This window comes from Myxocyprinus asiaticus, chromosome 9 (genome assembly GCF_019703515.2).
Source record: "Myxocyprinus asiaticus isolate MX2 ecotype Aquarium Trade chromosome 9, UBuf_Myxa_2, whole genome shotgun sequence".
In the NCBI taxonomy this organism is placed as follows: domain Eukaryota; kingdom Metazoa; phylum Chordata; class Actinopteri; order Cypriniformes; family Catostomidae; genus Myxocyprinus; species Myxocyprinus asiaticus.
The window spans coordinates 35,098,159-35,124,490 of NC_059352.1; the positions used below are offsets into that span (position 1 = coordinate 35,098,159).

General features: G+C 40.4%; 1 protein-coding gene across 6 annotated transcripts in view; it reads left to right on the top strand.

Moving 5' to 3' along the window:
- The window catches only part of LOC127446055 (endonuclease V-like), a 146,251-nt gene that overhangs the window by 59,747 nt on the left and 60,172 nt on the right, over positions 1 to 26,332 (top strand). For 4 of the 6 annotated variants that reach the window (XM_051706688.1, XM_051706689.1, XM_051706692.1 and 1 more), the window contains 3 exons: positions 15,552 to 15,591; positions 15,719 to 15,831; positions 25,889 to 25,948. The exons of 1 other annotated variant lie outside the window; for it this stretch is intronic. In XM_051706688.1, coding sequence (XP_051562648.1) covers positions 15,552 to 15,591; positions 15,719 to 15,831; positions 25,889 to 25,948 — 213 coding nt within the window. The remainder of the gene's footprint in view (positions 1 to 15,551; positions 15,592 to 15,718; positions 15,832 to 25,888; positions 25,949 to 26,332) is intronic. One more of the 6 variants, XM_051706691.1, reaches the window with a different exon arrangement.

Consider the following 26,332-nt stretch of genomic DNA (forward strand, 5'->3'; position numbering starts at 1 on the left):
AAATCTGGCCAAAAAGAAGGTGTTTTTGCATTAGTTTCGGTGGTTCGTAACATTTCGTCTGGGCGAACTTTTAGGAAACTTCATACTGCCTGCTAAACACCGTAGGAAATTTGGTAGTGTAAATATACACGGGATGGGTTAAAGTGCCCGCATACCCCCACCATTATACGTAGGGAAACAGTATGTGTGAGCTAGGAATTAATTTAAACTGTTCTTATTCTACATCATTATTATGTAAGGACATTTATAATGGAATTAGTCACGTTCGACAACCATTATAAATTAGATAAAGGATAAGTCATTAGATTATTTGTCTGAATAAAATTCTCCACCATTAAAATCATTATACATTGTCTTGTTGTATCCGCTCACAGTTTCTATTGTAAGGAATTAGCTTTAATAAGGGAATTATGATTAATTCACTTATTGGAGTAATATTATTCTCATGACTTGTTGAAAATAATATCACACATATTTTAGGTTTAGCTTTGAAGCGAAATCTTTCAAACCAGGGATGAGATTACTTATCAAAATATACCACAGTCAAATTATCTTTGAATACAGACAAACTTTATTGCTATTCTAAACATAAAACTAATCTAACACATACAACATGAAACAGGTTGGTAAGTAGTGACAGAATGTGAAATAAATGATCAATACAGAGAAAATGAACTTTGCGGAGTCTGTAGACAATGCCTTAAGAACCATTTATCCATCTTTGAGTCTAAATCGATTTGCAATCGGATTACCCAAAGTATTCAACTAACACACCAGCACTTTGAGCAAAAGTCTGGAGATTTACTTGCGTGTCATTGCATTTCCTTGTGTTGCTTGGTTCTTTGGCATTTGAAGAAAGTTCATTCCGTTGATGTCATGTAGTAATGGCTGCGTTTTCGGTCCATAAGCCGGTGCCGTGTCGGTCACTGTTGTGTCTGGCACCTGTATTCCTGTCATTGGTCGTGACAGGAGGGGTATGAAATGTCTTTATGGTCAGCCTTGGGTGGATTCTGCTTGAAGTATGCTGTGAGTAGCTTCAGCAGTTCTGGTGAGTTTCTGCAGGTGGCTCATCTGGTTCGTGTGCAGGCTTAGTTCTGTGTCTGTGTGCAGGCTCAGTTCTGTGTCTGTCTGCGCAATGTTGCAATGGTTTTCATCGTCGGTTGCCTTCAAGCATCCATCTGGGTTCCCATGTTGTCCTTTCTTTTGGACTGCTTGAGGGATGTGGTTTGTTCCATGGTTTCTCCCAGTGGTTGGATGTGCATATGGCTCTGGCACTAATGTGGGGGTCACGCTCTTGAACGCCATGTAGTTTACTTCGCTCTATGCTGAAGATCCTGGCTTTGCTGTGATGCCACATATCTTCTGATGCCAGCCCTTTGGTTTTGAGAGGTAAGGCTTGAGACTCACGATGCCTTGTGGGCCTTTCTCGAGGCCATTCTTTGTTTAACATAAGCCTTGTATGCTAAGTCACGCAGTTGGTGAGCTGTCATCATGCGAGGACATGCTGTGACTCCTAGATGATATCTCAATGTGGGATGCAGCTTTCCGAGGAAAATGGTTTTGAAGTTGAATTCTTCTTCCATCTCAGGTTCGTTCCGAGACTGGAAGTTGTCTTGCTGTAGTCTATGGTAGTAGGCTTGAATGGTTTCTTTCCATCCCCGTTTGGTGTTCAGGGCAGTAAACAGTTCTTGCTCAGACTGTGGGTCTGAAAATTCTTTAATCAGGGCCTCTCTCAGATGTTGGTAGTCAGACTTTGTGTGGTTTGACTGTCTGTCAAGAAAGCTTTGTACCTCACGACTGGATGCTATCCATAGAAGGTATAAAGTGTCTCTGTTAGTCATCTGAGGCCTCATATTCAGGTGGAAGTCTATGTCAGGCAGGTAAGCATGGATCTTGTGACCCTCAGCAGGATTTGGTGTTAACTTTTCAGTGTTCCTTGCCAGCTTGTCGAGGTCTTTAAAATCCATTCCACGTGCTGCTTCAGGGTTTGTTGGGATGTTTACCCTTTCACTGCGGTTGTAGAAGGGTTCTTGGAAGAGGGCCACTGCGGTTTTGTGCTGCGGGCCCTCGTGTCTCTCATCATGTGGAAGCTTTTGGTTGTAGGATGCTGCTTTGTTGACTGTGGCACTGCTATGGGATGCCTGTCCATCTTAAACTCTCTCCTTAACTCCTAAGAGTGTTTCAGTTCATCTCTGACCATGTCAAGCTCATCTTTGGTGAGGTCAAGTTGTTGGGTCAGGTTTTCAATTTCAGTTCTGGACATTTCCATATGGCCTTCCAAGGCCTTGTTTCGAGAGTACATGTCTTTCAAACCAAACAAGGCCTTTTCCAGTTGCGCCTTGGTGTGTTGGAGTTTCTTTTCCAGGTCCTTTTGGGCGGCTTTAGCCTGCTGCTCTCTGTGCTTGGCAGCTGTCAGGGCTTCCTGGGGCCATTCGATTTCTCTCGTTCTTGGGCTTAGCTTCTAGCTGGTCTATGCGGCACATGGCATGCGTTAGCACCTTTTGGGTCTTTGTGGACTGCAGCTTTAGGTTGTTTACTTCCTGTGTCAGATGTGTGGCATTCTTGTCACTCTGTTTCATCTGGCCATTGAGGTTGTGGGCCAGGTAGTTGGTGGTAGTTGATAGTCACTCACTATCGCATTCAAGTCTTTCCAGTGGGCCGTGGGGTCAGTTATCAGCCACATGTTGGCACGCTGTAGTGGAAGACTAGGGAGAGAGAGCTGACGCAGATTTGCACGGGGTTAAGGGCCTAACTTTAGTGTTACAGCTAGGTGTTGGCTTCAATGTGTGGGGACACAAATGAAGGGTAGTAACAGCTAAGTGTTGTTTTCAGTGAATGTGAACAACTAGTGAAGTGTAGTTAAATGTTTCTTTCTTTTTCAATCTGGCAGGATTGACACCATACACCTATTTATGCGGTACAGTTGAACTGCTTACCACAGATGCCTCAGAGGCATGCTCGGGGGGGGGGGGGGGGTTGACGGTTACCTGGTGCTTCTCTCTGCAATTTATTTCTGGACGTGGCTGCTTTTTGATACCAGAATTTGGATTGCGTTGATAAACACAAAGAAAGTAGTTGCGTGAGGTTAAGACTAGGGAGAACACGCAAAATCTGGTTAATGATTTGACATTTCAAGATGACTCTTATTGATGACAAATATTTTAACCAGAATTATCTGTGGTTCCATAGGCTTTGTCTCTAGACTGTAAACAGTAGGGAGAGGAAAGTTAGAGGGAGACAGGTAATTAAAAATAATCTGGAAACTGATGGGTGGTAGATAATAAATAAGAAGGAGAGGCAGCCGTAAGTTTTCTGTGAACGTACACTGTTTCAGACTTATTATTATCAGGTAGTTCAGCTTTGATAAGGAATTGATCAAAGTGGTAATAAAGAAAACGTGAAGAAAAGATCAAGTTAATCAGCTCTCCAAATTCAGCTTAAATTAACTTCACTCAATTGCTCATTGAGAGAGAGTAATTTGTGTTATGAGATAATGGAGAGGGAGAAAAATTGCATAAGAGAGAGAAAAAAAGTGTGTTTAAAATTTGAGAAGATAAAGGGTTAAATTGCTTAAAGTTTGTTCAAACACAATCTGTATTTAACTGTAACAGGCCGCTGGATGCTAACTGCTAGCTTTTGATGCTAGGGTTTAATATAGGCTTTCAATGAAAGACTGTTAACTTGTTAGTTTAGCTCTGCTGTACTATGCTGTTAGCTTAGCTGTGCTGTATTGACAATTTGGCGTCGGTAGGTTGCGCATGCACGGTTATTTGCCCTGGAAGAGTCTCTCTAGGTCTTCCCGTGAACTTTCGTCGTCATAGCAACCAACACCAGTCATTCAGTGACACAGTTTCATCGATTCCTATGAACATCAGCACGTTCCACAATGCACAAATCACAGCCGTCACATCCAGCTCGTAGCTCAACGTGGCGTTTGTGATCTCAGTGCATTCAAGTGAATCTTAATGCATGAATAAAGTAACACGCTTAGCAGTTTGCAGCATGGTATTATCACTCTAGTTCTTTCTAAAGAGAAATTCTTCAGCAATGCAAGCTACAGACAACTCACGTAATGGCTTTACGGAGTGGCACTTATATTTTCATCTCGTTTGGAGCAAAATTAATCTATATTTAAGCGGCAGGTTCACTGTGGATGTTTCAATACAACTTAATTTGATCAGAGCGGATTTTGTGTCAGTTTCTGGATATGCAACAGGGTCTTTCCACTGAAGTTAATCAGATTTACTGCAAATCTCTAGCGTGATCAAACTTTTACACTCCCATTCAAAATTACACTCAGACAATGATGCACGAGTTATTTTCAAATTCACTCTGCGAGCAGACACAAAAATGCGAACATCTACTTCAATGATTAAACCACAGACAGTTAAGATAGTCTAGTTGAATGCACTGGAACATCGCAATGTCATCAATCTAGCTATTAAATAAGGCCTTTTGGAAGAGATAGAGGAACATCACTCGTATCTTTTCGTTACCGCACTGTGAGGAGATTTCTTCATCCTGGCAGGGGAAATTTCAAACTCCTTTCATGGAGTTTTAGTTTAACTGGAACTTTATCCCATAAAGTGTGTCTGGCTTTGTTACATCAGGTAGTACAGTTCAATTTCTGTGCTCTTTTCATGAGCGCTGAAGTTGGCATTCAGCCTTTAACTTATAACGGAGGTAAATATGAGCTCTAGCTTTCTCGTTGTCATGACAACAAAGTGGCGTTTAATATATACGTCACAGGCGCGGAGCTTCTGTAGTTTCTCTGTTCTGTTTCTGTATTCAAAGAAAAGAATGACTGTGAATAAAACGATAAATAACTCATTTAGATTTTTGCCCACATTCTCCACCATTATATGTAGGAAATTTGGTAGTATAAATGTACACAGAATGGGTTAAAGTGCCCGCGTACCCCCACCATTATATGTAGCGAAACAGTATGTGTGAGCTAGGAATTTATAATGGAATTAGTCATGTTCGACAACCATTATAAATTAGATAAATGACAAATCACTAGATTATTTGTCTGAATAAAATTCTCCACCATTAAAATCGTAATACAATTACGATTAATTGTATTTGTCTCGTTGTATCTGCTCACAATTTCTATTGTAAGAAATTTGCTTTAATAAGGGAATTATGATTAATGACCTTATTGGAGTAATATTAATCTCATGGCTTATTGAAAATAATATCACACATATTTTAGGTATAGCTTTGAAGCAAAAATTCTTTTAAAACAGGGATGAGATTACTTATCAAAATATATCACAGTCAAATTATCTTTGAATACAGACAAACTTTATTGCTATTCTAAACATATAACTAATCTAACATATACAACATGAAACAGGTTGGTGAGTAGTGACAGAATGTGAAATAAATGATCAATACAGAGTCTGTTGACAATGCCTTAAGAACCATTTATCCTTCTTTGAGTCTAAATCGATTTGCAATCGGATTACCCAAAGTATTCAACTAATACACCAGCTCTTTGAGCAAAAGTCTGGAGATGTACTTGCGTGTCATTGCGTTTCCTTGCGTTGTGTTTCCTTGTGTTGCTTTGTTCTTTGGCGTTTGAAGAAAGTTCATTCCTTCGATGTCTTGGACTCGTTTATGATCGCAGATTGTTATTGTCTGGATGGATGATGTTTGTGGGCTTTGAAGTGAGGCCTTCGACAAGGAGGACTCGCGACTCCCGTTGGGTGTGTGAACCGTAGAGCAGAGAGTGAGAGACTTCCTCGGAACGAGTCCTGAGTTTTCCTTGGACTCTACATGGCACGGAGGCTGCGGAGCTGAAGAGATCAAGGGACCATTCCAAGAGCAATTCTAAGAGCAGAAAAAGAGGAGAGAGCGTTCTTCCTGTTTTGGAGACATTTGAACTGAAATTGGCCGCACCCTGAAGGTGTCCTGAGCCAATCAGAAGTGACTTTTCAGAGACACATGGTCGACTGGTCTGTCCTTTTCAAAGTTTATTTACAATCCTTTGTGTGAAGGATCCTTTCAGCTCCCGCTCAAAATAGTGAATGTTTACACATGAACTTTTATATCTTGAAAACGGTGCAAGAGACATGACATTCATTGTCATCAACATTCTCTACGTAAACAAGCAAGCATTTACATACTAAATATGACTTACTTTCATGAATATCATATGTGTAAATAACAAAACATGAAAATCCCTGATTACAAATCATACTGGTTAATTCATTGGTTTTACAACATGGATAAAACTTTACACGTTATGAGAAACCTGATTGCCAGGGTATATTATCCAGGTTAAGCCTTAAATAGTTATCATTCGTAGTAGAATGAGATGAATAATACAAGATTTAAAAATTACAATCATTGATTTGTCAGTTATAAGTGATTATAAATCACTACACATTTTTTAAAAGGTACATCAGGCTCTAATCATTAATTTGTCAGTTATAACAGTGATCACATGTCATAGAGTCATTTTCAGAATTATCTAGCCAGGCTAGGTAATGTGTACATTGTGGGTTTAAATGCATTCTGTACATTTTAGAGGGTTAACTCCGTGAAGTACAACATTCATGATTCCTTTTAGCTACTGTTTGCAGAATAATGAGGATCTCATGACTAATTATCATCCAGAATAAAGAGTCATAGAATTGGCATTGTTTTGTTCATTGTAATTCAGGAGGATCTCTCAACAGAAGCTTGTTCAACTCTGTCCTTTATTGCTTGTGACCTCTGCACCTAGGGGCCTCTTTGCAGAGATGGTCTTAATAGCAGTGTCAGGCCAGAACCATTAAATGTGGGGGTATTTCCTCAGAAGCATGAAGTTCTGAAGTCACGTGCTATCTGGACAAGTCTCTTCTGTTAGTTTTTATTGGCCAGATGTGAGCTTTACTAGATTTCTTGGTGCCTTAGTCAAGCAGAATCCTTTAATTTATGATGTTGTGGAATTCGATGACTAAAAGGTTGGGTTTTCCTAGATCCAAGTCATATTGCTGCAATTCTTCTAAATCTAATATCCTACAACACCTTCTTACTGCCATTGGTCCATGTCAACAGTAGGTGTGACCTGGAGCTCTACTTAATTTGAGGCCGACAACTAATCCCCATTCAGTCAGGTAAGATCAGTCAACATGAACACACCAGCGTGCAGTATTTAGCCAGCTGATTTACCTACATCTATATGATTGTTTTTGTAGAGACATTTTCCAAGACCATGTCATGCAATTTTTTTTTGTTTAATTAGTCTACAAAGGGAATCAAATCTGCTCAAAAACTCTTAATGTCCCTTTTACTCATGTGCCATCTGCAGTGGAAGTCATTCACACATCTGCCTATAGTAAGATATGCCTATCATTCTTTTGTCTGTATTCTGCCCATTAACACTTTTATTTAAGTCTTCACCCTTACGTAGTTTTGCAGAGCCATACCTTTGGCTTCCGGCATTTACATTTACATTTTACATTTATGCATTTGGCAGACGCTTTTATTCAAAGCGACTTACAGTGCCCTTATTACAGAGACAATCCCCCTAGAGCAACCTGGAGTTAAGTGCCTTGCTCAAGGACACAATGGTGGTGGCTATGGGGATTGAACCAACAACCTTCTACTTAACAGTTCAGTGCTTTAGTCCACTATGCCACCACCACCAGGCATAAAGTCCACATTGCAGCTTATTCTGGTCAAGAACAGTCCACTAAGACTGATAAAAAGTAATAAAAAACATGAAAAAACAGTGAAAGGATCTCCGTGTTGAACTCCTTTGTCACTACAGTGGCAAGAAAAAGTATGTGACCCTTTTGGAATTACCTGCATTTATGGATAAATTTGTCTTAAAATCTGGTTTGATCTTCATCTAAGTTACAATAATAAACAAACACAATCTATGTTAACTAATGACACACAAATTATTGTATTGTTCTTGTACATATTAAACACATCATTCAAATATTTACAGTGTTAGTTGGAAAAAGTATGTGAACCCCTAAGCTAATGACATCAACAAAAGCTAATTAGAGTCAGGAGTTGGCAAATGAAATTAAATTGGAGGTGTGGGTTAGAGCTATTCTGACTTTTAAAAAACACTCAAACATTTTTATTTTGCTGTTCACAAGAAGCATCTACTGACGTGGCCATGCATCGCAAAAAAAGAGATCTTAAAAGACCTATGATCAAAAATTGTTGCTTTACACAAAGCTGGAAAGGTTTACAAAGTTATCTCAAAGAGCTTAGATATTCATCTGTCTACAGTTAGACAAATTGTCAATAAATGGAGACGATTTAGTACTGTGGCTACTCTCCCTAGAAGTGTCCGTCCAGCTAAGATGACTCAAACGTCACACCGCATAATGCTCAATGAGGTAAAAAAAAAAAAAATAACCCTAGAGTTACAACTGAAGACTTGAAGGAATCATTGGAACTGGTTAACATCTCTGTTCATCTCTGTTGAGTCTACTATACAGAAAACATTAAATGGGCATGGTGTCCATGGCAGGACACCACGAAGGAAGCAGTTGCTTTCCAACAAAAACATTGCTGCATTACTGAAGTCCGCCAAAGACCACCTTGACACTCCACAACCCTACTGGGAAAATATTTTGTTGACTGATGAAACTAATAATTAATTGTTTGGGAAGAACCTGCAGTACTACGTATGGCGTAAAAAGGGCACCGCATACCAACATGAAAACATCATCCAATGATTTGGGGCTGCTTTGCTGCTTCGGGGCCTGGACTGCTTGCCATCATCGAGGGAAAAATGTATTCCCAAGTCTATCAAGATATCCTACAGGATAATGTCAGGGTGGCTGTGTGCCAGCTGAAGCTCAGTAGAAGTTGTGTGATGCAGCAGGACAATGACCATAAACATCGAATTAAATCCACTACAGAATGGCTTCAAAAAAAGAAAATCCACCTTTTGGTGTGGCCCAGACCTTAACCCAATAGAGATGCTGTGGAATGACCTCAAGAGAGCCGTTCGCACCAGACATCCTAATAATATGGCTGAGCTGAAGTAGTTCTTTAAGGTAGAATGGTCCCAAAAATCCTTCTGAACATTGTGCAGGTCTAATCTGCAGCTACCGGAAACGCTTGGTTAAGCTTATTGCTTCCAAAGGAGGATCGACCAGTTATTAAATCCACTTACAAGTCACTTACTTTTTCCACAACACTGTGAATGTTTAAAGGGATGTTTTCAATAAAGACATAAAATATTATAATTGTTTGTGTTATTAGATTAAGCGCATTGTGTTTGTCTATAACTTGTGACTTTGATGAAGATGAGGTCACATTTTGACAAATTAATCTATCTATCTGTCTATCTATCGCATATATACTGATGAGCCAACACATGACCACCTGCCTAATATGCCGTTGGTTCTCCTTGTGCCGCCAAAACAGCACCGACCCGCCATGGTATGGACTCTACAAGACCCCTGAAGGTGTCCTGTGGTATCTGGCACCAAGACATTAGCAGCAGATACTTCAAATCCTGTAAGTTTTGAGGTGGAGCAACCATGGATCAGACTCGTTGGTCCAGCACATCCCACAGATGTTCAGTTGGATTGTGATCTGGTGAATTTGGAGGCCAGGGCAACACCTTGAACTCTTCATCATGTTCCTTTAACCATTCCCGAACAATGTGTGCAGTGTGGCAGGGCACATTATCCTGCTGAAATAGGCCTCTGCCATCAGGGAATATCATTGCCATGAAGGGGTGTACCTGGTCTGCAACAATTTTTAGGTAGTTGGCACGTGTCAAATTGATGTCCACATGAATGGCTGGACCCAGGGTTTCCCAGCAGAACATTGCCCAGAGCATCACACTCCCTCCACCGGCTTGTCTAGCCATAACAATTTGGCCCTTGTGAAAGTCGCTCAGGTTACTCAGGTTACAGTTACTCCTGCCCATTTCTCTTGCATTCAACATGTTGACTACAATCGATTAAAAATTCTAATTGAACAGGGAAGTCACGTGAAGCCATGCGAGGAGCAGATGTGTGAGCGACGAGCTCTGCGCACTTTGCTAGTATAATCCGTTGAGATTTGATACACTCATCTACATATTTGTTCTTTGAGGTAAACATGGCAAAGAAGTCAAAATCCTCGGGCTCTGGCGATATTAAAAGACACTTACGTGCTCAAGCTGAAACCTCTGACGGGCCTGCAGACCAGGGACTCGGTTTGAATGGTGCGGCCGGGGAAATCCAGCGTCAACTGTCCAACATGTCTGTGATGCTGACAAAGGTTGTTGCTGACTTGGAGGATCTCGCTGTAATAAGTCAATCGATTACGGCGATGGAAACAAAATTCTCGGAGTTTGTTACAAGAGTGGCAGATGTTGAGATACGGATAGATTATCTGGAGTCATCGGAAAGAGAATTATCCGTTAATCTGCTAGCGACGAAAATAGATGTGGAAAACATTTAGGAAAAACTGGAAGATCTTGAAAATAGGAGACGAAGAAATAACATACGGATTGTTGGAATTCCTGAGCATGAGGAAAGCAGAGATATGGTGAAATTCCTAGACGAGCTCTTCCTGAGTCTGCTCGATATAACAGGCCATAAGCTGAAAATCGAGCGAGCTCACAGAGACCCAGCTCGCAGATCTGCTGAGGGAAACAGGCCCCGATCAATTCTGGCCAAATTTCTGAGATCATCCGATAAAGTTCTCGTGTTGCGTGAGGCAAAGGAAAGCTTTCTTGGAATAATCACAATATTTTCTTGTTCCCGGACTTTGCGAATTCGACGAGAGAAACAGAATCAATTCAAGGAATGTAAGAAACTCTTACATCAACGGAAGATCACTTTTGCACTGATGTTTCCGGCCAAACTGAGAATAGGTGCTAAGGACAGCCGCAGAATATTTACATGTCCCAAGCAAGTGCTGTCCTTCATAGAAACAATGTAGTGAGTAAGCCATTTGGTGTTCCTCATGTAGCTCCAGAGTGGATTAACTCATTGTACTTACTCTGGCTGTCTGAGGAAGCTGGGCGCCATTTCAGTTTCTTTTTGCGTTGGTTCCGCCTAGCGGCTGGAGTTTGTTTTGTGGAATAACACTCCTTCAAGAAATGTTTGCATTGACGGAAGATCGCTTTACACTGAAGTTCCCGGCCAGATTGAGAATGGATACTAAGGATGGCCGCAAAATATCTACGTGCCCACATAAAGGATGTCTGTTATAAAGCTGACAGGCTGAGAAAGTCATGGTGTATCTTTTTATGCGGACTCCGAGTGAATTTGACTCACTCAATACACTTTTGACCATCCAAGCAACCGGAACGCCTATTTTGTTTCTTTTTGTGCTGGTTCCGCCTAGTGGCTGAAGTTTTTTTTTTTTTTTTGTGGAATAACACTGCTTCGGGACAGTTGTGGATGAATCTGTTCGTTCTTTGTGCTTATGCCTCCTGTTGGCTGGAGTTTGTTTTGTGGAGTATTTCTGCGGGACATTGGAATGATTACGTCATCTACTGCACTCATAAACTGTCAGCTCACTGAACACTTTTTTTGTCTGTCCGAGGAAACTGAACGGCTTTATATCGGCTGGAATTTGTTTTGCGGAGGAACACACCTTCGAGACAGTTCTGTGAATGAATCTACATGTTCTTTGTGTTTATTCTGATTATTGGCTGGGGTTCGTTTTACAAAAGTATTTTCTGTTATGTAATTTTGCCTTACAAAATTTGTTCAGAAGCACCGGACTTGAGCAATCCGGCGGAAAAGTTGTCGCGGCGGCTCTCGTAGGCGTACATGGACCTTCTGAGTTTAGAGGGATTGACGCCGGTTGGCACTGTCGTGCGCGGGGTTAATGTGTATGTTTTTCTTTTTTCTGTTTGTTTGGTTCAGGGGGAAGTTCGGGGTTTGATTGTTGCACTAATGTTGGAATGTGGTCTGTATAATCTTGTTTTTGACACACAATTTATTTTTTCTATTATATCAAAATGTCAAATGTTAATATGAGTGGGTTATCTTTCTCCACGTGGAATGTGAATGGGTTGGGGCACCCCATAAAAAGAAGGAAGGTTATTTCTTAAGTGTAAGAAATGTGATATTGTGTTTCTTCAAGAAACGCATCTTTCCTCGCGGGAAGCTGAAAAATTTGGGAAGATATGTGGTGGGCATGTTTTCTTTAGTGCTGGCACAAGTAAGAGCAGGGGAGTTATAACATTGATAAGTAAGCATCTACAATTCAAATTTCTCAAACAGATTAAAGATGAATTGGGGAGAATTATTATTGTTTTAGCAGAAATTCTGGGGCAAATGCTGGTTTTGGCTAATATTTACGTGCCTAACGTTGATGATCGGGGGTTTTTTATTGATCTTGAAGGGATGTTGCAAGCCACTGGCACCCTCATAATATAATATTGGGAGGAGACTTTAATCTTTTGATGGACTCAGTCCTTGATCATAGTGAAGCAAAAATGCGTAAGCCCCCTAGAGCAACATTGATGCTTCACAGGATGTGTAAAAATCTTGGTTTTGCAGATATTTGGTGACTTTTGAACCCATCTGGTAGGTACTATAATTTTTTTTTCATCAGTCCATAAGATTTATTCTAGAATAGATTTTATATATATATATATATATATATATATATATATATATATATATATATATATATATATATATATATATATAATCTAAGTCCCTCATTTCATCGGTTGTGGATTGCTCAATTGGAAACATCTTAGTCTCAGATCACGCCCTGGTGAGTTTAGAGATTGCCACATACGGAGAAAAATAAATCATATAGTTGGCGCTTTAATGTATCCCTTTTGCAAAATCCTGATTTCCAACAAATGTTAAAGACTGAAATCAATGTTTATATGGAGACCAACTGGTCCTCAGTATACTCTGTGGGCGTGGTTTGGGAGACGCTTAAGGTAGTTCTTAGGGGTCAGATCATACAGTATGCCTCATTCACCAAAAAATCCAAAGCACGAGAACTCGTGGAGTTGGAAGGGAATATTTAAAGTGCAGTGGCAGAGCTGAAGTGCCGAATGTTGTCTGATGGCCTCAGAGAATTGACCCGATTGAAATACAGATATAATACTATTTTGTCGTGGAAAGTGGAGTTTTGGTTATTCAGGGCAAGACAGTCATACTTTGAGTCGGGGGACAAAGCAGGGAAGCTTTTGGCTAGATATATAAAGCAGAGAGAGTCTTTTTCTACCATTCCCTACCATACCGAAATTTTTACCTCAGCCATTGATATTAATAATGCCTTTAAAGAGTTCTATCTTGATCTTTATAGTTCCACGTCTTCGTCTACTGATGAAGATATTAGAAAATTTGTGAAACCATTAGAACTCCCTAAATTGACGACTGAGCAAAAATATTCTCTTGATTCTGAGCTAACCTTGGAGGAGCTTGACGAGGTAATTAAGGCCTTACCTCCAGGCAAAGCTCCAGGGCCAGTTGGTTTTGCCACTGAATTTTTTAGATCTTATGCTACAGAATTGGCTCCACTTTTGTTAGAAGTTATACAGAATCATTAAAGAAAGGAAATCTTCCCCCAACCATGACACAAGCCTGGATCAGACTGATTCTTAAAAAGGACAGAGATCCAAGTGAGTGTAAAAGTTACCGTCCAATTTCCCTGATCCAGCTAGATGTAAATATGTTGTCAAAAATCTTGGCTAACCGATTAAGTAAAGTTATGACATCTCTTATACATATAGATCAGATGGGGTTTATTCGGGGCCGTAGCTCTTCTGATAACATTAGGCGTTTCATCAATATCATGTGGTCAGTGGCAAATGATCAGTCTCCGGTTGCTGCCATCTCACTTGACACCAAAAAGGCATTTGATATGGTAGAATGGGATTCTTTTTAAGATTTTGGAAATGTATGAGTTCGGGAGTACATTGATTGGTTGGATTAAGTTACTTTATAGACACCCTATAGCGGCGGTACAAACGAATGGATTAATTTCAGATTATTTTACTTTGGATAGGGGCACCTGGCAGGGCTGCCCCCTTTCCCCATTATTGTTCTGTCTTGCTCTGGAACCATTAGCAGCCGTGATAAGAATAAGAAGATGATTTTCCAGGGGTGGTGGCAGAAGGTGTGGCGCATAAGCTTTTGCTTTACGCAGATGATATTTTATTATTTGTCTCCGACCCCACTAGATCTATGCCTTGCCTCCACAGAATGATCAGTTCCTTCTCTAAATTCTCGGGATACAGAGTTAATTAGTCTAAATCCGAAGCTTTGGCTCTGACAGCGTACTGACCTAACTTAAAGACAGCCACATTTATGGCAAGTGCTACAGGAAGCGTGGGGTGAAATGTCACCTGAGTATCTGGACAAACTGACAGCTAGAATTCCAAAGATACGCAAAGCTGTCATTGCTGCACGTGGAGGATTTTTTGATGAGAACTCTTTGAAGTAGTTTAAATTTTTTTTCAAATTGTAATAGTAATTTTTCATGTTATTAATGTCCTGACTATACATTGTGATCAGTTGAATGTCACTTTGGTGAATAAAAGTACCAATTTCTTTCCATAAGAGCAAATCTGTACATTATTCCAAACTTTTGGCTCCCAGTGTATGCATGTAAACAAATACATATACACAGAAACACACATCTCATAAGGTTAAGGACGCTTGAGATTTCTTAAATTTTATCAAGAACAACCATTACAACATCAAATTCAATAAAAAGCTAAATAATTTAGATGTGTTTTTTGGCTGGATTTAAAAATGTGAATAGAGGGAAAAGACCTAATGTAAAAAGGAAGACTGTTCCATAGCTTTGGGGTAGCGAGAGAAAATGCTCCCCTTTAGATTTACACCTAGAGCGGGGAACAGATAAAAGGAGTTGATCGCCTGACCTAAACAATCTTGGAGCTGAATATGTCTTAAGAATGTCAGAGGTATATTGTGGAGAATGTCCATGGGCTCAAAGTCGGATGGGCTGAAACAGCAGAAGACCACATCGGGTTTCACTTCTGTCAGCCAAGAACAGAAATCTGAAGCTGCAGTGGGCACAGGCTCACCAAAACTGGACTGTTAAAGACCGGAAAAATGTAGCCTGATCTGATGAATCTCAATTTCTGCTGAGGCACACAGAGGTAGGATCAGAATTTGGCACCAACAGCATGAACCCATGGACCAAACCTACCTTGTCAACAGTCCAGGCTGGTGGTTGTGGTGTAATGGTGTGGGGAATGTTTTCTTGGCACACTTTGGGACTGTTAGTACCAGTCAATCATTGCTTGAATGCCACAGCCTATTTGAGCATTGTTGCTGACCATGTGAATCCCTTCATGGCCACAATTTACCCATCTTCTTATGGCTACTTCCAGCATGATAATGCACCATGTCAGAAAGCAAAAGTCGTCTAAAACTGGTTTCACGAACATGACAATGACCACTGTTCTTCAGTGGCCTTACCAGTCACTGAATCCGAATCCAATAGAACACCTTTGGGATGTAGTAGAATGGGAGATTTGCAGCATGAATGTGCAGACCAGGGAGGCCCTACCCAGTATTATTAAAGTGTTCCTAATAAAGTGCTCAGTGAGTAATTGTAAGTAAGCTCTTTCTTTTCAATTGCAGGTGCTGTTTGTAGATGGGAATGGACTCTTCCACTATCGGGGTGGGTGATGCAGGATCAGCTGACCTTTCTACTAATCACAGAGTACTTGTGTATTACTTAAGTGCTATTGTCCAAGAATGTTTAAGACCTGATAAAACTTTTTCTCTCTCTCTCTTTTATACCGCAGAGTTTGGTTTGGCCTGTCATCTTGGTGTTCTGTTGGAGCTGCCTTGTGTGGGTGTGGCCAAGAACCTTCTGTATGTAGAGGGAGTGGTGAGAAGTGAGGGGCACCAATCACAGGTCAGAATCAAACAACTATTACCTTCACATTGTATCTGTTCACTGTGTACCAGTCCCAAGGCCCAAAATCAACATAGACCTAAAACAGTGACATTTGTTTCTCCCCGGGACACCTCCTCTCCCCGTCTGCACATTCCAAAGACATTCTCTCTTAGCTCAGCAGAGACTGCATGGATCCTACTGAATTACAATGAACAAAATAATGCCAATTCTATGACTCTTTATTCTGAACGATAATTAGTCATGAGATCCTCATTTGGCAAAGAGCAGCTAAAAGGGTCCCAGTACTTGTGATTTAACCCTATAAAATATACAAGATGCATTTGCACCCAAAATATATACACCATACCTAGCCTTGCTAGATGATTCTGAAAAATGACTCAGTGACCCGTGATCACTTTTATAACTGACAAATTAATGATTATAGCCAATGTACCTTTTAAAATATGTGTAGTGATTTGTAATCACATCTAACTAACAAATCAATAAGTATAATCATTAATCTTGTATTATTCATCTCATCCTACTAAGACTGATAACCATTCAAGGCTTAACCTGACAATCAGGTTTCTCATAACGTGTAATGTTTTATCCATGTTGTAAAACCAATGAATTAACCAGTATGATTTGTAATCAGGGATTTTCATGTTTTGTTACTTACACGTATAATATTCGTGAAATAATGTCATATTTAGTATGTAAATGCTTGCTTGTTTACGTAAAGAATGTTGATGACAACGAATGTCATGTCTCTTGCACCATTTTCAAGATATAAAAGTTCATGATTAAACATGCAATATTTTAAGCGGGAATTTGTAAGAATCCTCCACATAAAGGATCGTAAATCAACTTTGAAAAGGACAGACCAGTCGACCATGTGAAGTTAATTCTGATTGACTCAGAACACCTTTGGGGTGCGGCCAATTTCAGTTCAAAACTTTCCTACCAAGGAAAAACTCTCTCTTAGGAATGCTCTTGGAATCCTCTCTTGGAATGGACTCTTGGTCCTGTCTCTTGCTCTTCACTGCAGCTCCTCATCCTCCATGCCATGTAGAGTCCATGGAAACTCGGGACCCGAAGTCCCGAGGAAGCCTCTCACCTCATCATCCATCGAGACAACAACTATCCGCGATCATAACAGAGTCCAAAACATCGACGGAACGAACTTTCTTCAAACGCCAAAGAACCAAGCAACACAAGGAAACGCAACGCAAGGAAACGCAACGACACGCAAGTACATCTCCAGACTTTTGCTCAAAGTGCTTGTGTATTAGTTAAATAATTTGGGTAATCCAATTGCAAATCGATTTAGACTCAAAGAAGGATAAATGGTTCTTAAGGCTTTGTCTACAGACACCATGAAGTTCATTTTCTCTGTATTGATCGTTTATTTCACATTCTGTCACTACTCACCAACCTGTTTCATGTTGTATGTGTTAGATTAGTTTTATGTTTAGAATAGCAATAGTTGTATTCAAAGATAATTTGACTGTGGTATATTTGATAAATAATCTCATCCATGTTTTTAAAAGATTTCTCTTCAAAGCTATACCTAAAATATGTGTAATATTATTTTCAATAAGCCATGAGAATAATATCACTCCAATAAGTTCATTAATCATAATTCCCTTATTAAAGCTAATTCCTTACAATAGAAATTGTGAGCGGATACAACGAGACTATTTTAATGGTTGAGAATTTTATTCAGACAAATAAGCTAGTTATTTGTCATTTATCTTTCTTATAATGGTTGTCGAACGCGACTAAATCCATTATAAATTTCTGTACATAATGATGTAGAATAAGGACAGTTTAATTTAAAGCTTACACATACTGTTCCCTACACCCCATACATTATAACACTGCCCATTACAGTAGCTGCCATCTTGGATTGTCATTCATAATTTTTTCACTTCTGCTCCTTCAAACTTTGCCTTGATTTGCACTCAGAATGGCTCAAAATAATCTCCAGACCGAGCCACACCGAATTAATTATACAGAAGTTTGATATTTGACTTTATTGAAAAGTTATGCAAACACAGTTAACAAGGTGGCTGTGAAAACGGATTTGATGCTGTTTCTCGGCAATGCTGTGTCCTATCGAAACAAAGCGTGGTATGCCTCATGAGGACCATGGCCTGAAGCCACATGCAGAGTTTTGCAACAGTGCCACCTATGGGTCAAGATTTGTGAAAAAATTGCTTTTTTGCCCATAACTTTTGAACCCAATGTCCTAATCCTTATCATGGGGTTGGTGTCTGTGGATTCCTTGGGTCATGCGGATTTCAATGATACTAGTTTTTCCCATATCGGCCATACTTCCTCTTCACCATATTAACATTTATAAAAATATATATATATCTTTTAAATACTTTGTCAGATTTCAAAGAAAATTGGTATGCATCATCAACATCATGTCCTGATGATACTTAAGCAGTTTGGAGATAGCGCCACCTACAGTTCAAAAGATAACATGCACTTGTGTGCTGACTTTAACCTCAGGACGTCTCTTTGCCATTCAATATGCATATCAACTGAGTGGCTCAGTGTGTTAAAGCACTGGTTTATAGTTCAAAAGATTTTGTGTTTGAATCCCCACCTCTGCAATCATTCTGTAAAAAGTTCTGTAGTTCTGGTGATTTTTGTATTGTGCTTAATGAATAGTTGCTGAGTTGTTCCACAATCAAATTCTGAATTTGATCTCTGTTGAAATGTTACACGAATACAAAGTCGATCATATTAACTGTTGTGAATGTAAAAAAACACTCTTCACTTAGTATGTTCCTTTTAGTGGCTGTTAGCCCAGTGGCTGAGTGGGCTAGTGGTTAAAGCCATGTAATATCAAATGGAAGGTTCATGGTTTGATCCCCTCCTCAGCAATCATGCATTAGAAATGTGTGTAGTTTTGGAGGTTTTTGTATTGTACTTATTGAAAGGAGGCTGCACAGATGAATAATACAGAATTTGTATTGTATTGTATTGTAATGATATTTGACTATGTTGAAAAGTTATGCAGACATAGTCAACGAGGTGGCTGTGAAAAAAGATTTGAGTCTCTTTGCTGCTGAATGGGCATGCCAACTGAGTGGCTTAGTGTGTTAAAACACTGATTTATAGTTTGAAAGTTTGTGGGTTTGATTCCCAGCTGGGCCAGTTTTAGAGTTGATGATATATTGTACTGGACATCTTTGTATTGTTTACAGAATAGCTGTAGGGCTTATCACAGTTCATTTCTGTTTGCTGGTATACTTCTTGTTCTTCTTTGTCTTAGTGTTGTTCTTCTGATATATATGGGAGTGATATCTTTTAAAATGATTGACAAGTTTGGATCATCACATAACATGCAGTTAAAAAAACATGGTCTATTTAGCATAAATGCTGTGATAGCTTAGCATGCTAATCGGTTAGCATGCCTATCAGTTAGCATGCTAACCAACACATTTGTAAGGCTATTTAATCAAAATGCTATCCGTAGGCAACATTAGCGTATCATGCTAATCAGTTAATTATATCAAGACCAGTCTGTTTTTTCTTTCTGCTGTATTTGATATCAGCCATTTTGGCTCTCTTCTTTTTTCCTGATTAACATTTTTTATTGATTCATATAGATAACAAAGAAGAGCAAAACAAATATACACAGAATCAACATTTAACCCCCACTATTACCCCTCCCAATCCCCAACCCCACCCTGACCCTCAACAACATGACCTGTGGTCACACATGATTATAGACACACACACACACACACACACACACACACACACAAAATATATATCTATAATAATCACACACATTTAAAACTAAACTTCTCTCTCCACTGCCCCTCCCAGAGAGCCCTCCAAAAATGCCAAATAGCTGCCCCATTTCCCATAAAATTAATCTCAATTCCCCAGCCCTTCTACATGGCCCGTCCTCGAAAGCCGCCACCCTCCCCATCTCCGTGCACCATTCTTGAAATGAGGGCGCTCCAGCTGACTTCCATCCCCTTAAAACAATTTGTCTGCCAATCATAACACTGGTTAGGACCCAATTTGTTATGTGTTTATCCCCTATATTGATGACCACCCCATTGCCTAAAATTTGAGTGCCCAATACATCACACATAAAACTCTGAACCTTCAACCAAAATTCTTGGATCTTAACACACCACCAAAAACCATGGGTTGTGTCTCCATCTTCTGATTGGTATCGCCAGCAGGTGGGTGTGTCTTTAAGACCAAGCCTATACAATCTAGAGGGGGTCCAATAGAATCGATGTAAAATCTTGAATTGCATAAGGCACACCCTTGCATCTCTAGATGCAGACTTCACGTTTTCTAGAATCCTAGCCCATACTCCCTCCTCCAATACCAAGTTTAAATCTTTCTCCCATAATCTCTTGACAGAAGTTAAAGCTCTGTCCCCCAGACTCTGAATTAGCAGGGAGTAATACACTGATGCCTCATGACCTTTTCCAAAAGCAGTAATCACCTCTCCCAGAGTATCTGCCGCTTTAGGGGGGTGTATGCTACTCCCAAAAATAATACAGTGCAGGTGGAAGGATCTCAACACTCCACTCTCATATAGGTCACCGAGTGTAATAACCTCCCTCACAATCCACTCTGACCAGCAGAAAGGGGACTTATTAATACATAATTTTGGGTTCAGCCATATGCTCGAGGCAACATTTAAATAAATGTCCAAATTAAACACACTGGACACTTTTGTCCATACCGAGTGCAAATGCGAGATCACGGGGTGTAACTGAACTTCTCCAATTAGTTTGATTAGAAATTCTTTACAATGGCAAAATAGGGGCAAGAACTTCCTGTTCAATACAAAACCAGGGAGGGGCTCTCTCAGGTGGAAGCGACCAATGAGTCAAATGTCTGAGACTGAACGCATAATAATAAAACAAAATCTTGGGAAGGCCTAGCTCACTTTTGTCAATCGGCCTATGCAACTTACTGAAATGTAATCTGGGACGTTTACCATTCCAAATGAAGGACTTCACTATGCTATCAAATTGCTTGAAATAAGAGAGGGGGACATCTATTGGGAGAGACTGTAGCAGGTAGTTGAATTTTGGAAAGCAATTCATTTTTATAACATTAACCTTCCCAATCATAGATAAATGTAATGAAGCCCACCTGCCCACATCACTCGAAAACCTTTTTATTAAAGGGTCAAACTTAACTAAATCACACACATTTGCTGGGAATAAAATCCCCAAATACTTAATGCCCTGTTTGGGCCATTGGAAGGTGCCCGGCTGAAAAGCCATTACCGGGCAGTACGCTGTCAGAGACAAAGCTTTGGATTTAGACCAATTAACTCTGTATCCTGAGAACTTGGAAAAGGAATTAATAATTCTGTTGAGGCAAGGCATAGATCTAGTAGGGTCAGAGATGAATAATAAAATATCATCCGCGTAAAGCAAAATCTTATACGCCACACCTCCCGCCACCACCGCTGGAAAATCATCCTCCTTTCTTATCGTGGCTGCTAATGGTTCCAGGACAAGATAGAACAATAAATGGGAAAGAGTAAAATATCCTATCCAGAGTAAAATAATCTGAAATTAATCCATTCGTTTGTACCGCCACTTCCGGGTGTCTATAAAGTAACTTAATCCAACCAATAAAAGTATTCCTGAACCCGTACATTTCCAAAATCTTAAAAAGATAATCCCATTCTACCATATCAAATGCCTTTTCGGCATCAAGTGAGATGGCAGCGATGAGTCTGATCATTCACCACTGACCACATGATATTGATGAAACGCCTAATGTTATTAGAAGAGCTACGGCCCTGAATAAACCCCGCCTGATCTATATGTATAAGAGGTGTCATAACTTAATCGGTTAACCAGAATTTTTAACAATATTTTAATGTCTAGCTGGATCAGGGAAATTGGACTGTAACTCTTACACTCGCTTGGATATTTGTCCTTTTTAAGAATCAGATTGATCCGGGCTTGCATCATGGTTGACGGAAGCTTTACATTTTTTAATGATTCCTTATAAACTTTTAGCAAAAGTGGAGCCAGTCCTGTAGCAAAAGATCTACAAAACTCAGCAGCAAAGCCATCTGGCCCCGGAGCCTTGCCTGTAGGCAAGGCCTTAATTACCTCACCAAGCTCCTCCAAGTTTATCTCAGAATCAAGAGAATTGTTTTGCTCAACTGTCAGTTTAGGAAGTTAAACTAAGCGGCTTGCAACATCCGTTCAAGATCTATAAAAAAGCCCTGATCATCAACGTTAAGTGCATAAATTTTAGCCAAAATAAGACCCTGAATTTATGCTAAAACAATATTGACTCTTCCTAATTTATCTTTAATCTGTTTGAGACATTTGAATTGTAGGTGCTTGCTTATCAGTGTAATGACTCCCCTGCTCTTACTTGAGCCAGCACTAAAGAAAATATGTCCACCCCATATCTTCCCAAATTTTTCAGTTTCCTGTGGGGAAAGATGCGTTTCTTGAAGAAACAGTATATCATATTTCTTATGCTTAAGAAGAGAAATAACTTTCCTTTTTATTGGGTGCCCCAACCCATTCACATTCCATGTGGAGAGAGACAATCCACTCATATTAATATTTGACATTTTGACATAATAGAAAAAATAGATTGTGTGTCAAAAACAAAATTATAAAGACCACATGCCAACATTAGTGCAACTATCAAACCCCAAACTTCCCCGACCCAAACAAACAGAAAAAAGAAATATGTGTGCATTAACCCCGTGCATGAGCGTGCCAACTGGCAACCATCCCTCTAAACTCAAACATTACATGTACGCCTACAAAAGCTCTCGCAACAACTTTGCCATCGGTTTGCTCAAGTCCGGTGTTTCTATACAAATTTTGTGACAGAATTTCACAACAAAAGATAATCTATAAAACAAACTCCAGCCAATAGGCAGAATAAACACAAAGAATGTGTAGATTCATCCACATAACTGTCCCGAAGGTGTGTTCCTCCACAAAACAAACTCCAGCCGCTAGGCGGAACCAGCACAAAAAGAAACGAAAAAGACGCTCGGTTTCCTCGGACAGTCAAGTGAATGTTCAGTGTGCCGGCCCGTTCAGCTGCTACATGAGTGCAACAAATGACCTAATCACTCCAATGACTTGCAAGAAATACTCCACAAAACAAACTCCAGCCAATAGGAGGCATAAGCACAAAGAACGTGTAGATTCATCCACATAACTGTCCCGAAGGTGTGTTCCTCCACAAAACAAACTCTAGCCGCTAGGTGGAACCAGCACAAAAAGAAACGGAAAAGGCGCTCAGTTTCCTCGGCAGTCAAGTGAATGTTCAGTTAGTCGGTCCACTCCGCTGCAACGTGAGTACCACAAAGTAACTTACTCCATTGACTTTATGAAGGACATCGCTTGCTGGGGACATGTGAATGTTTTACGGCCATCCTTAGCATCTATTCTCAATTTGGCCGGGAACATCGGTGCAAAAGCGACCTTCTGTTGATGTAAGAGTTTCTTGCATTCCTTGAATCGATCACATTTCTCTCTTGTTGATTTTGCGAAGTCGGGGAACAAGAAAATGCTGTGGTTCTTCCAAGAAAGCCTTCCTTTACTCCTTGCCTCGTGTAACACGAGATCTTTATCAGATGATCTCAGAAATTTGGCCAGAATTGACCCTGTGAGCTGGAACCCTGCGAGCTCGCTCAATTTCCAACTTATGGCCTGTTATGTTGAGCAGACTCGGAAAGAGCCCGTCCAGGAATTTCACCATATCCTGACCCTCTTCGGCCTCAGGATTTCCAACAATAAGGACGTTATTCCACCTGCTACGGTTCTTCAAGTCCTCCAATGTCTCCCAGACATGCTATTAATCCACCTTAGTCGCTAGCAGATTAGCAGATAATTCCCTCTCCGATGACTCCAGATAATCTATCCATTTCTCGACATCCCCCACTCTTTTAACCACCTCAGTGAATTTTGTCTCCATGGCAGTGATCGATTGACGTATTACAGCAAGATCCTCCAAGTCAGCAAGACCTTTGTCAGCATTGCCGACATGTTCAACATTTCTCGCCGAATTTCCCTCATTTCTCTGACCAAATCAACTCCCGGGCTCAGGGCCTGCTGCTTGGGGGTGTCAGCTTGAGCATGTAAGTGTCTTTTAATATCTCCAGAGCCCGAGGATTTTTAATTATTTGTCATATTGTCCTTCTAGAACAGTTATGGAACAGCGCGTATCGAATTTCACCGGTTTATAACATTTAAGTGCACAGAGCTCGCCATTCAAACATCCAAACCTCGCATGGCGTCACGTGACTCCCACTGGCTCTCCACCATTTTTAATACTTTAAATTTAAAAGTTGCTGACTCTCAGCTTGATATGTCTCTTCAGCAACTGTAAAACCTATGGCAGTGTGGTCCAGCGGTATGATGCAATATACCTATGTGCTGTAGTGATCAAAAGGTTGCTGGTTCAAAATCAGCTTGGGACTACTGGAAAAACTTTGAGAAATTGCAAAATGCCTCATGACTTGTTTGTTCTTTCTTTCTACTGTGTTTGATATCAACACTCCACCCTTTTTACATTTAAAACATGCTGACTTTCATCTTGGTATATCTTTTCAGCACCTGTAAAACCTGTGGCAATGTGGCACAGCTGTCAGTGTGCCATGCTCTTGTCAAAATCAAAATCAAATCACTTTTATTGTCACACAGCCATAAACACAAGTGCAATGGTGTGTGAAATTCTTGGGTGCAGTTCCGATCAACATAGCAGTCGTGACAGTGATGAGACATATACCAATTTACAATAGCATCAAATTAACACAACACAATTTAAAGTCTAATATATACATAATTATGCACAACACAATATACAAATAATAACATACAGTGTACAGTATACAATACACACAATATAGATACACATTATTCAATAAAAAAAAGTATATATAGTATATAATGTACAGTAGGTTGTATTGTACTGTATTGACATTCAGGCTGTCAGTTGATAGTAAGTTGTTAAGAGAGAATATAATATAATATAATTTATGACAGTCTGGAGTGAGATAAAAGAGTAATAAAGTGCAGTGCTGATGTATTTTGATCGTGGGAGATCAAGAGTTCAAAAGTCTGATTGCCTGGGGGAAGAAGCTATCATGGAGTCGGCTGGTGCGGGTCCTGATGCTGCGATACCGCCTGCCTGATGGTAGCAGTGAGAACAGCCCTTTGCTCGGGTGGCTGGAGTCTCTGATGATCCTCTGAGCTTTTTTCACACACCGCCTTGTATATATGTCCTGGAGGGAAGGAAGCTCACCTCCGATGATGTGTCTGGCAGTTCGCACCACCCTTTGCAGTGCTTTATGGTTGTGGGCTGTGCTATTGCTGTACCAGGCGGAGATGCAGCCAGTCAGGATGCTCTCTACAGTGCAGGTGTAGAACCGTGTGAGGATGTGGCGGTTCATTCCAATCTTCCTCAGCCATCTCAGGAAGAAGAGGTGCTGATGAGCCTTCTTCACAACGACTTCAGTGTGGATGGACCATGTGAGTTCCTCAGTGATGTGGACACCCAGGAACTTGAAGCTGCTGACTCTCTCCACTGGTGCTCCAATGATGGTGATGGGACTGTGTTCTCTGTCTTTTCTTCTGAAGTCCACCACAAGCTCCTTTGTCTTACTGACGTTGAGGGAGAGGTTGTGCTCCTGACACCAGTGTGTCAGAGTGTGCACCTCCTCTCTGTAGGCTGTGTCATCATTGTCAGTGATCAGACCTACCACCGTCGTGTCATCAGCAAACTTAATGATGGCACTGGAGCTATGTGTTGCCACACAGTCATGTGTGTACAAGGAATACAAGAGTGGGCTGAGAACACAGCCCTGTGGGGCTCCAGTGTTGAGGGTCAGTGATGAGGAGATGTTGCTGCCTATTCTAACCACCTGGTGTCTGCTTGACAAGAAGTCCAGGATCCAGCTGCACAGCGAGCTGTTTAAGCCCAGAGCCCGGAGTTTCTCATCAAGCTTGGAGGGCACTATGGTGTTGAATGCTGAGCTGTAGTCTACAAACAACTTTCTGACATAAGTGTTCTTTTTTTCCAGGTGGGAGAGAGCAGTGCGTATTGTAGATGCAATGGCATCATCAGTGGAGCGGTTGTTGCGGTAAGTAAACTGCAATGGGTCTAGTGTCTTGTGTTCTGGAGATCAAAAGATTGCTGGTTAAAGACCAGCTTGGGGCAATTTGCAAAATGCATTATGAATATAATTTTCAGACAGAACCGCACAGAACTGACCAGAAATCATTATAGTTTGTGCTACCGTTCAGAAATTACGGCAACATGAATTTAATGAGGTAGACGTGAAAATGGATTTGAGGCTGTATATCAGCAATGCTCTGTTCTATCGAAACGAAATTTGGTATGCTTCATCAGGACCATAATCTAAGGTAACATGCAAAGTTTGGCGACAGCGCAACCTATGGGCCAAGAAATGTCAAAATTGGCTATTTTTTCCCATAACTTTTGAACTGTTTATCCTTAAATTTTT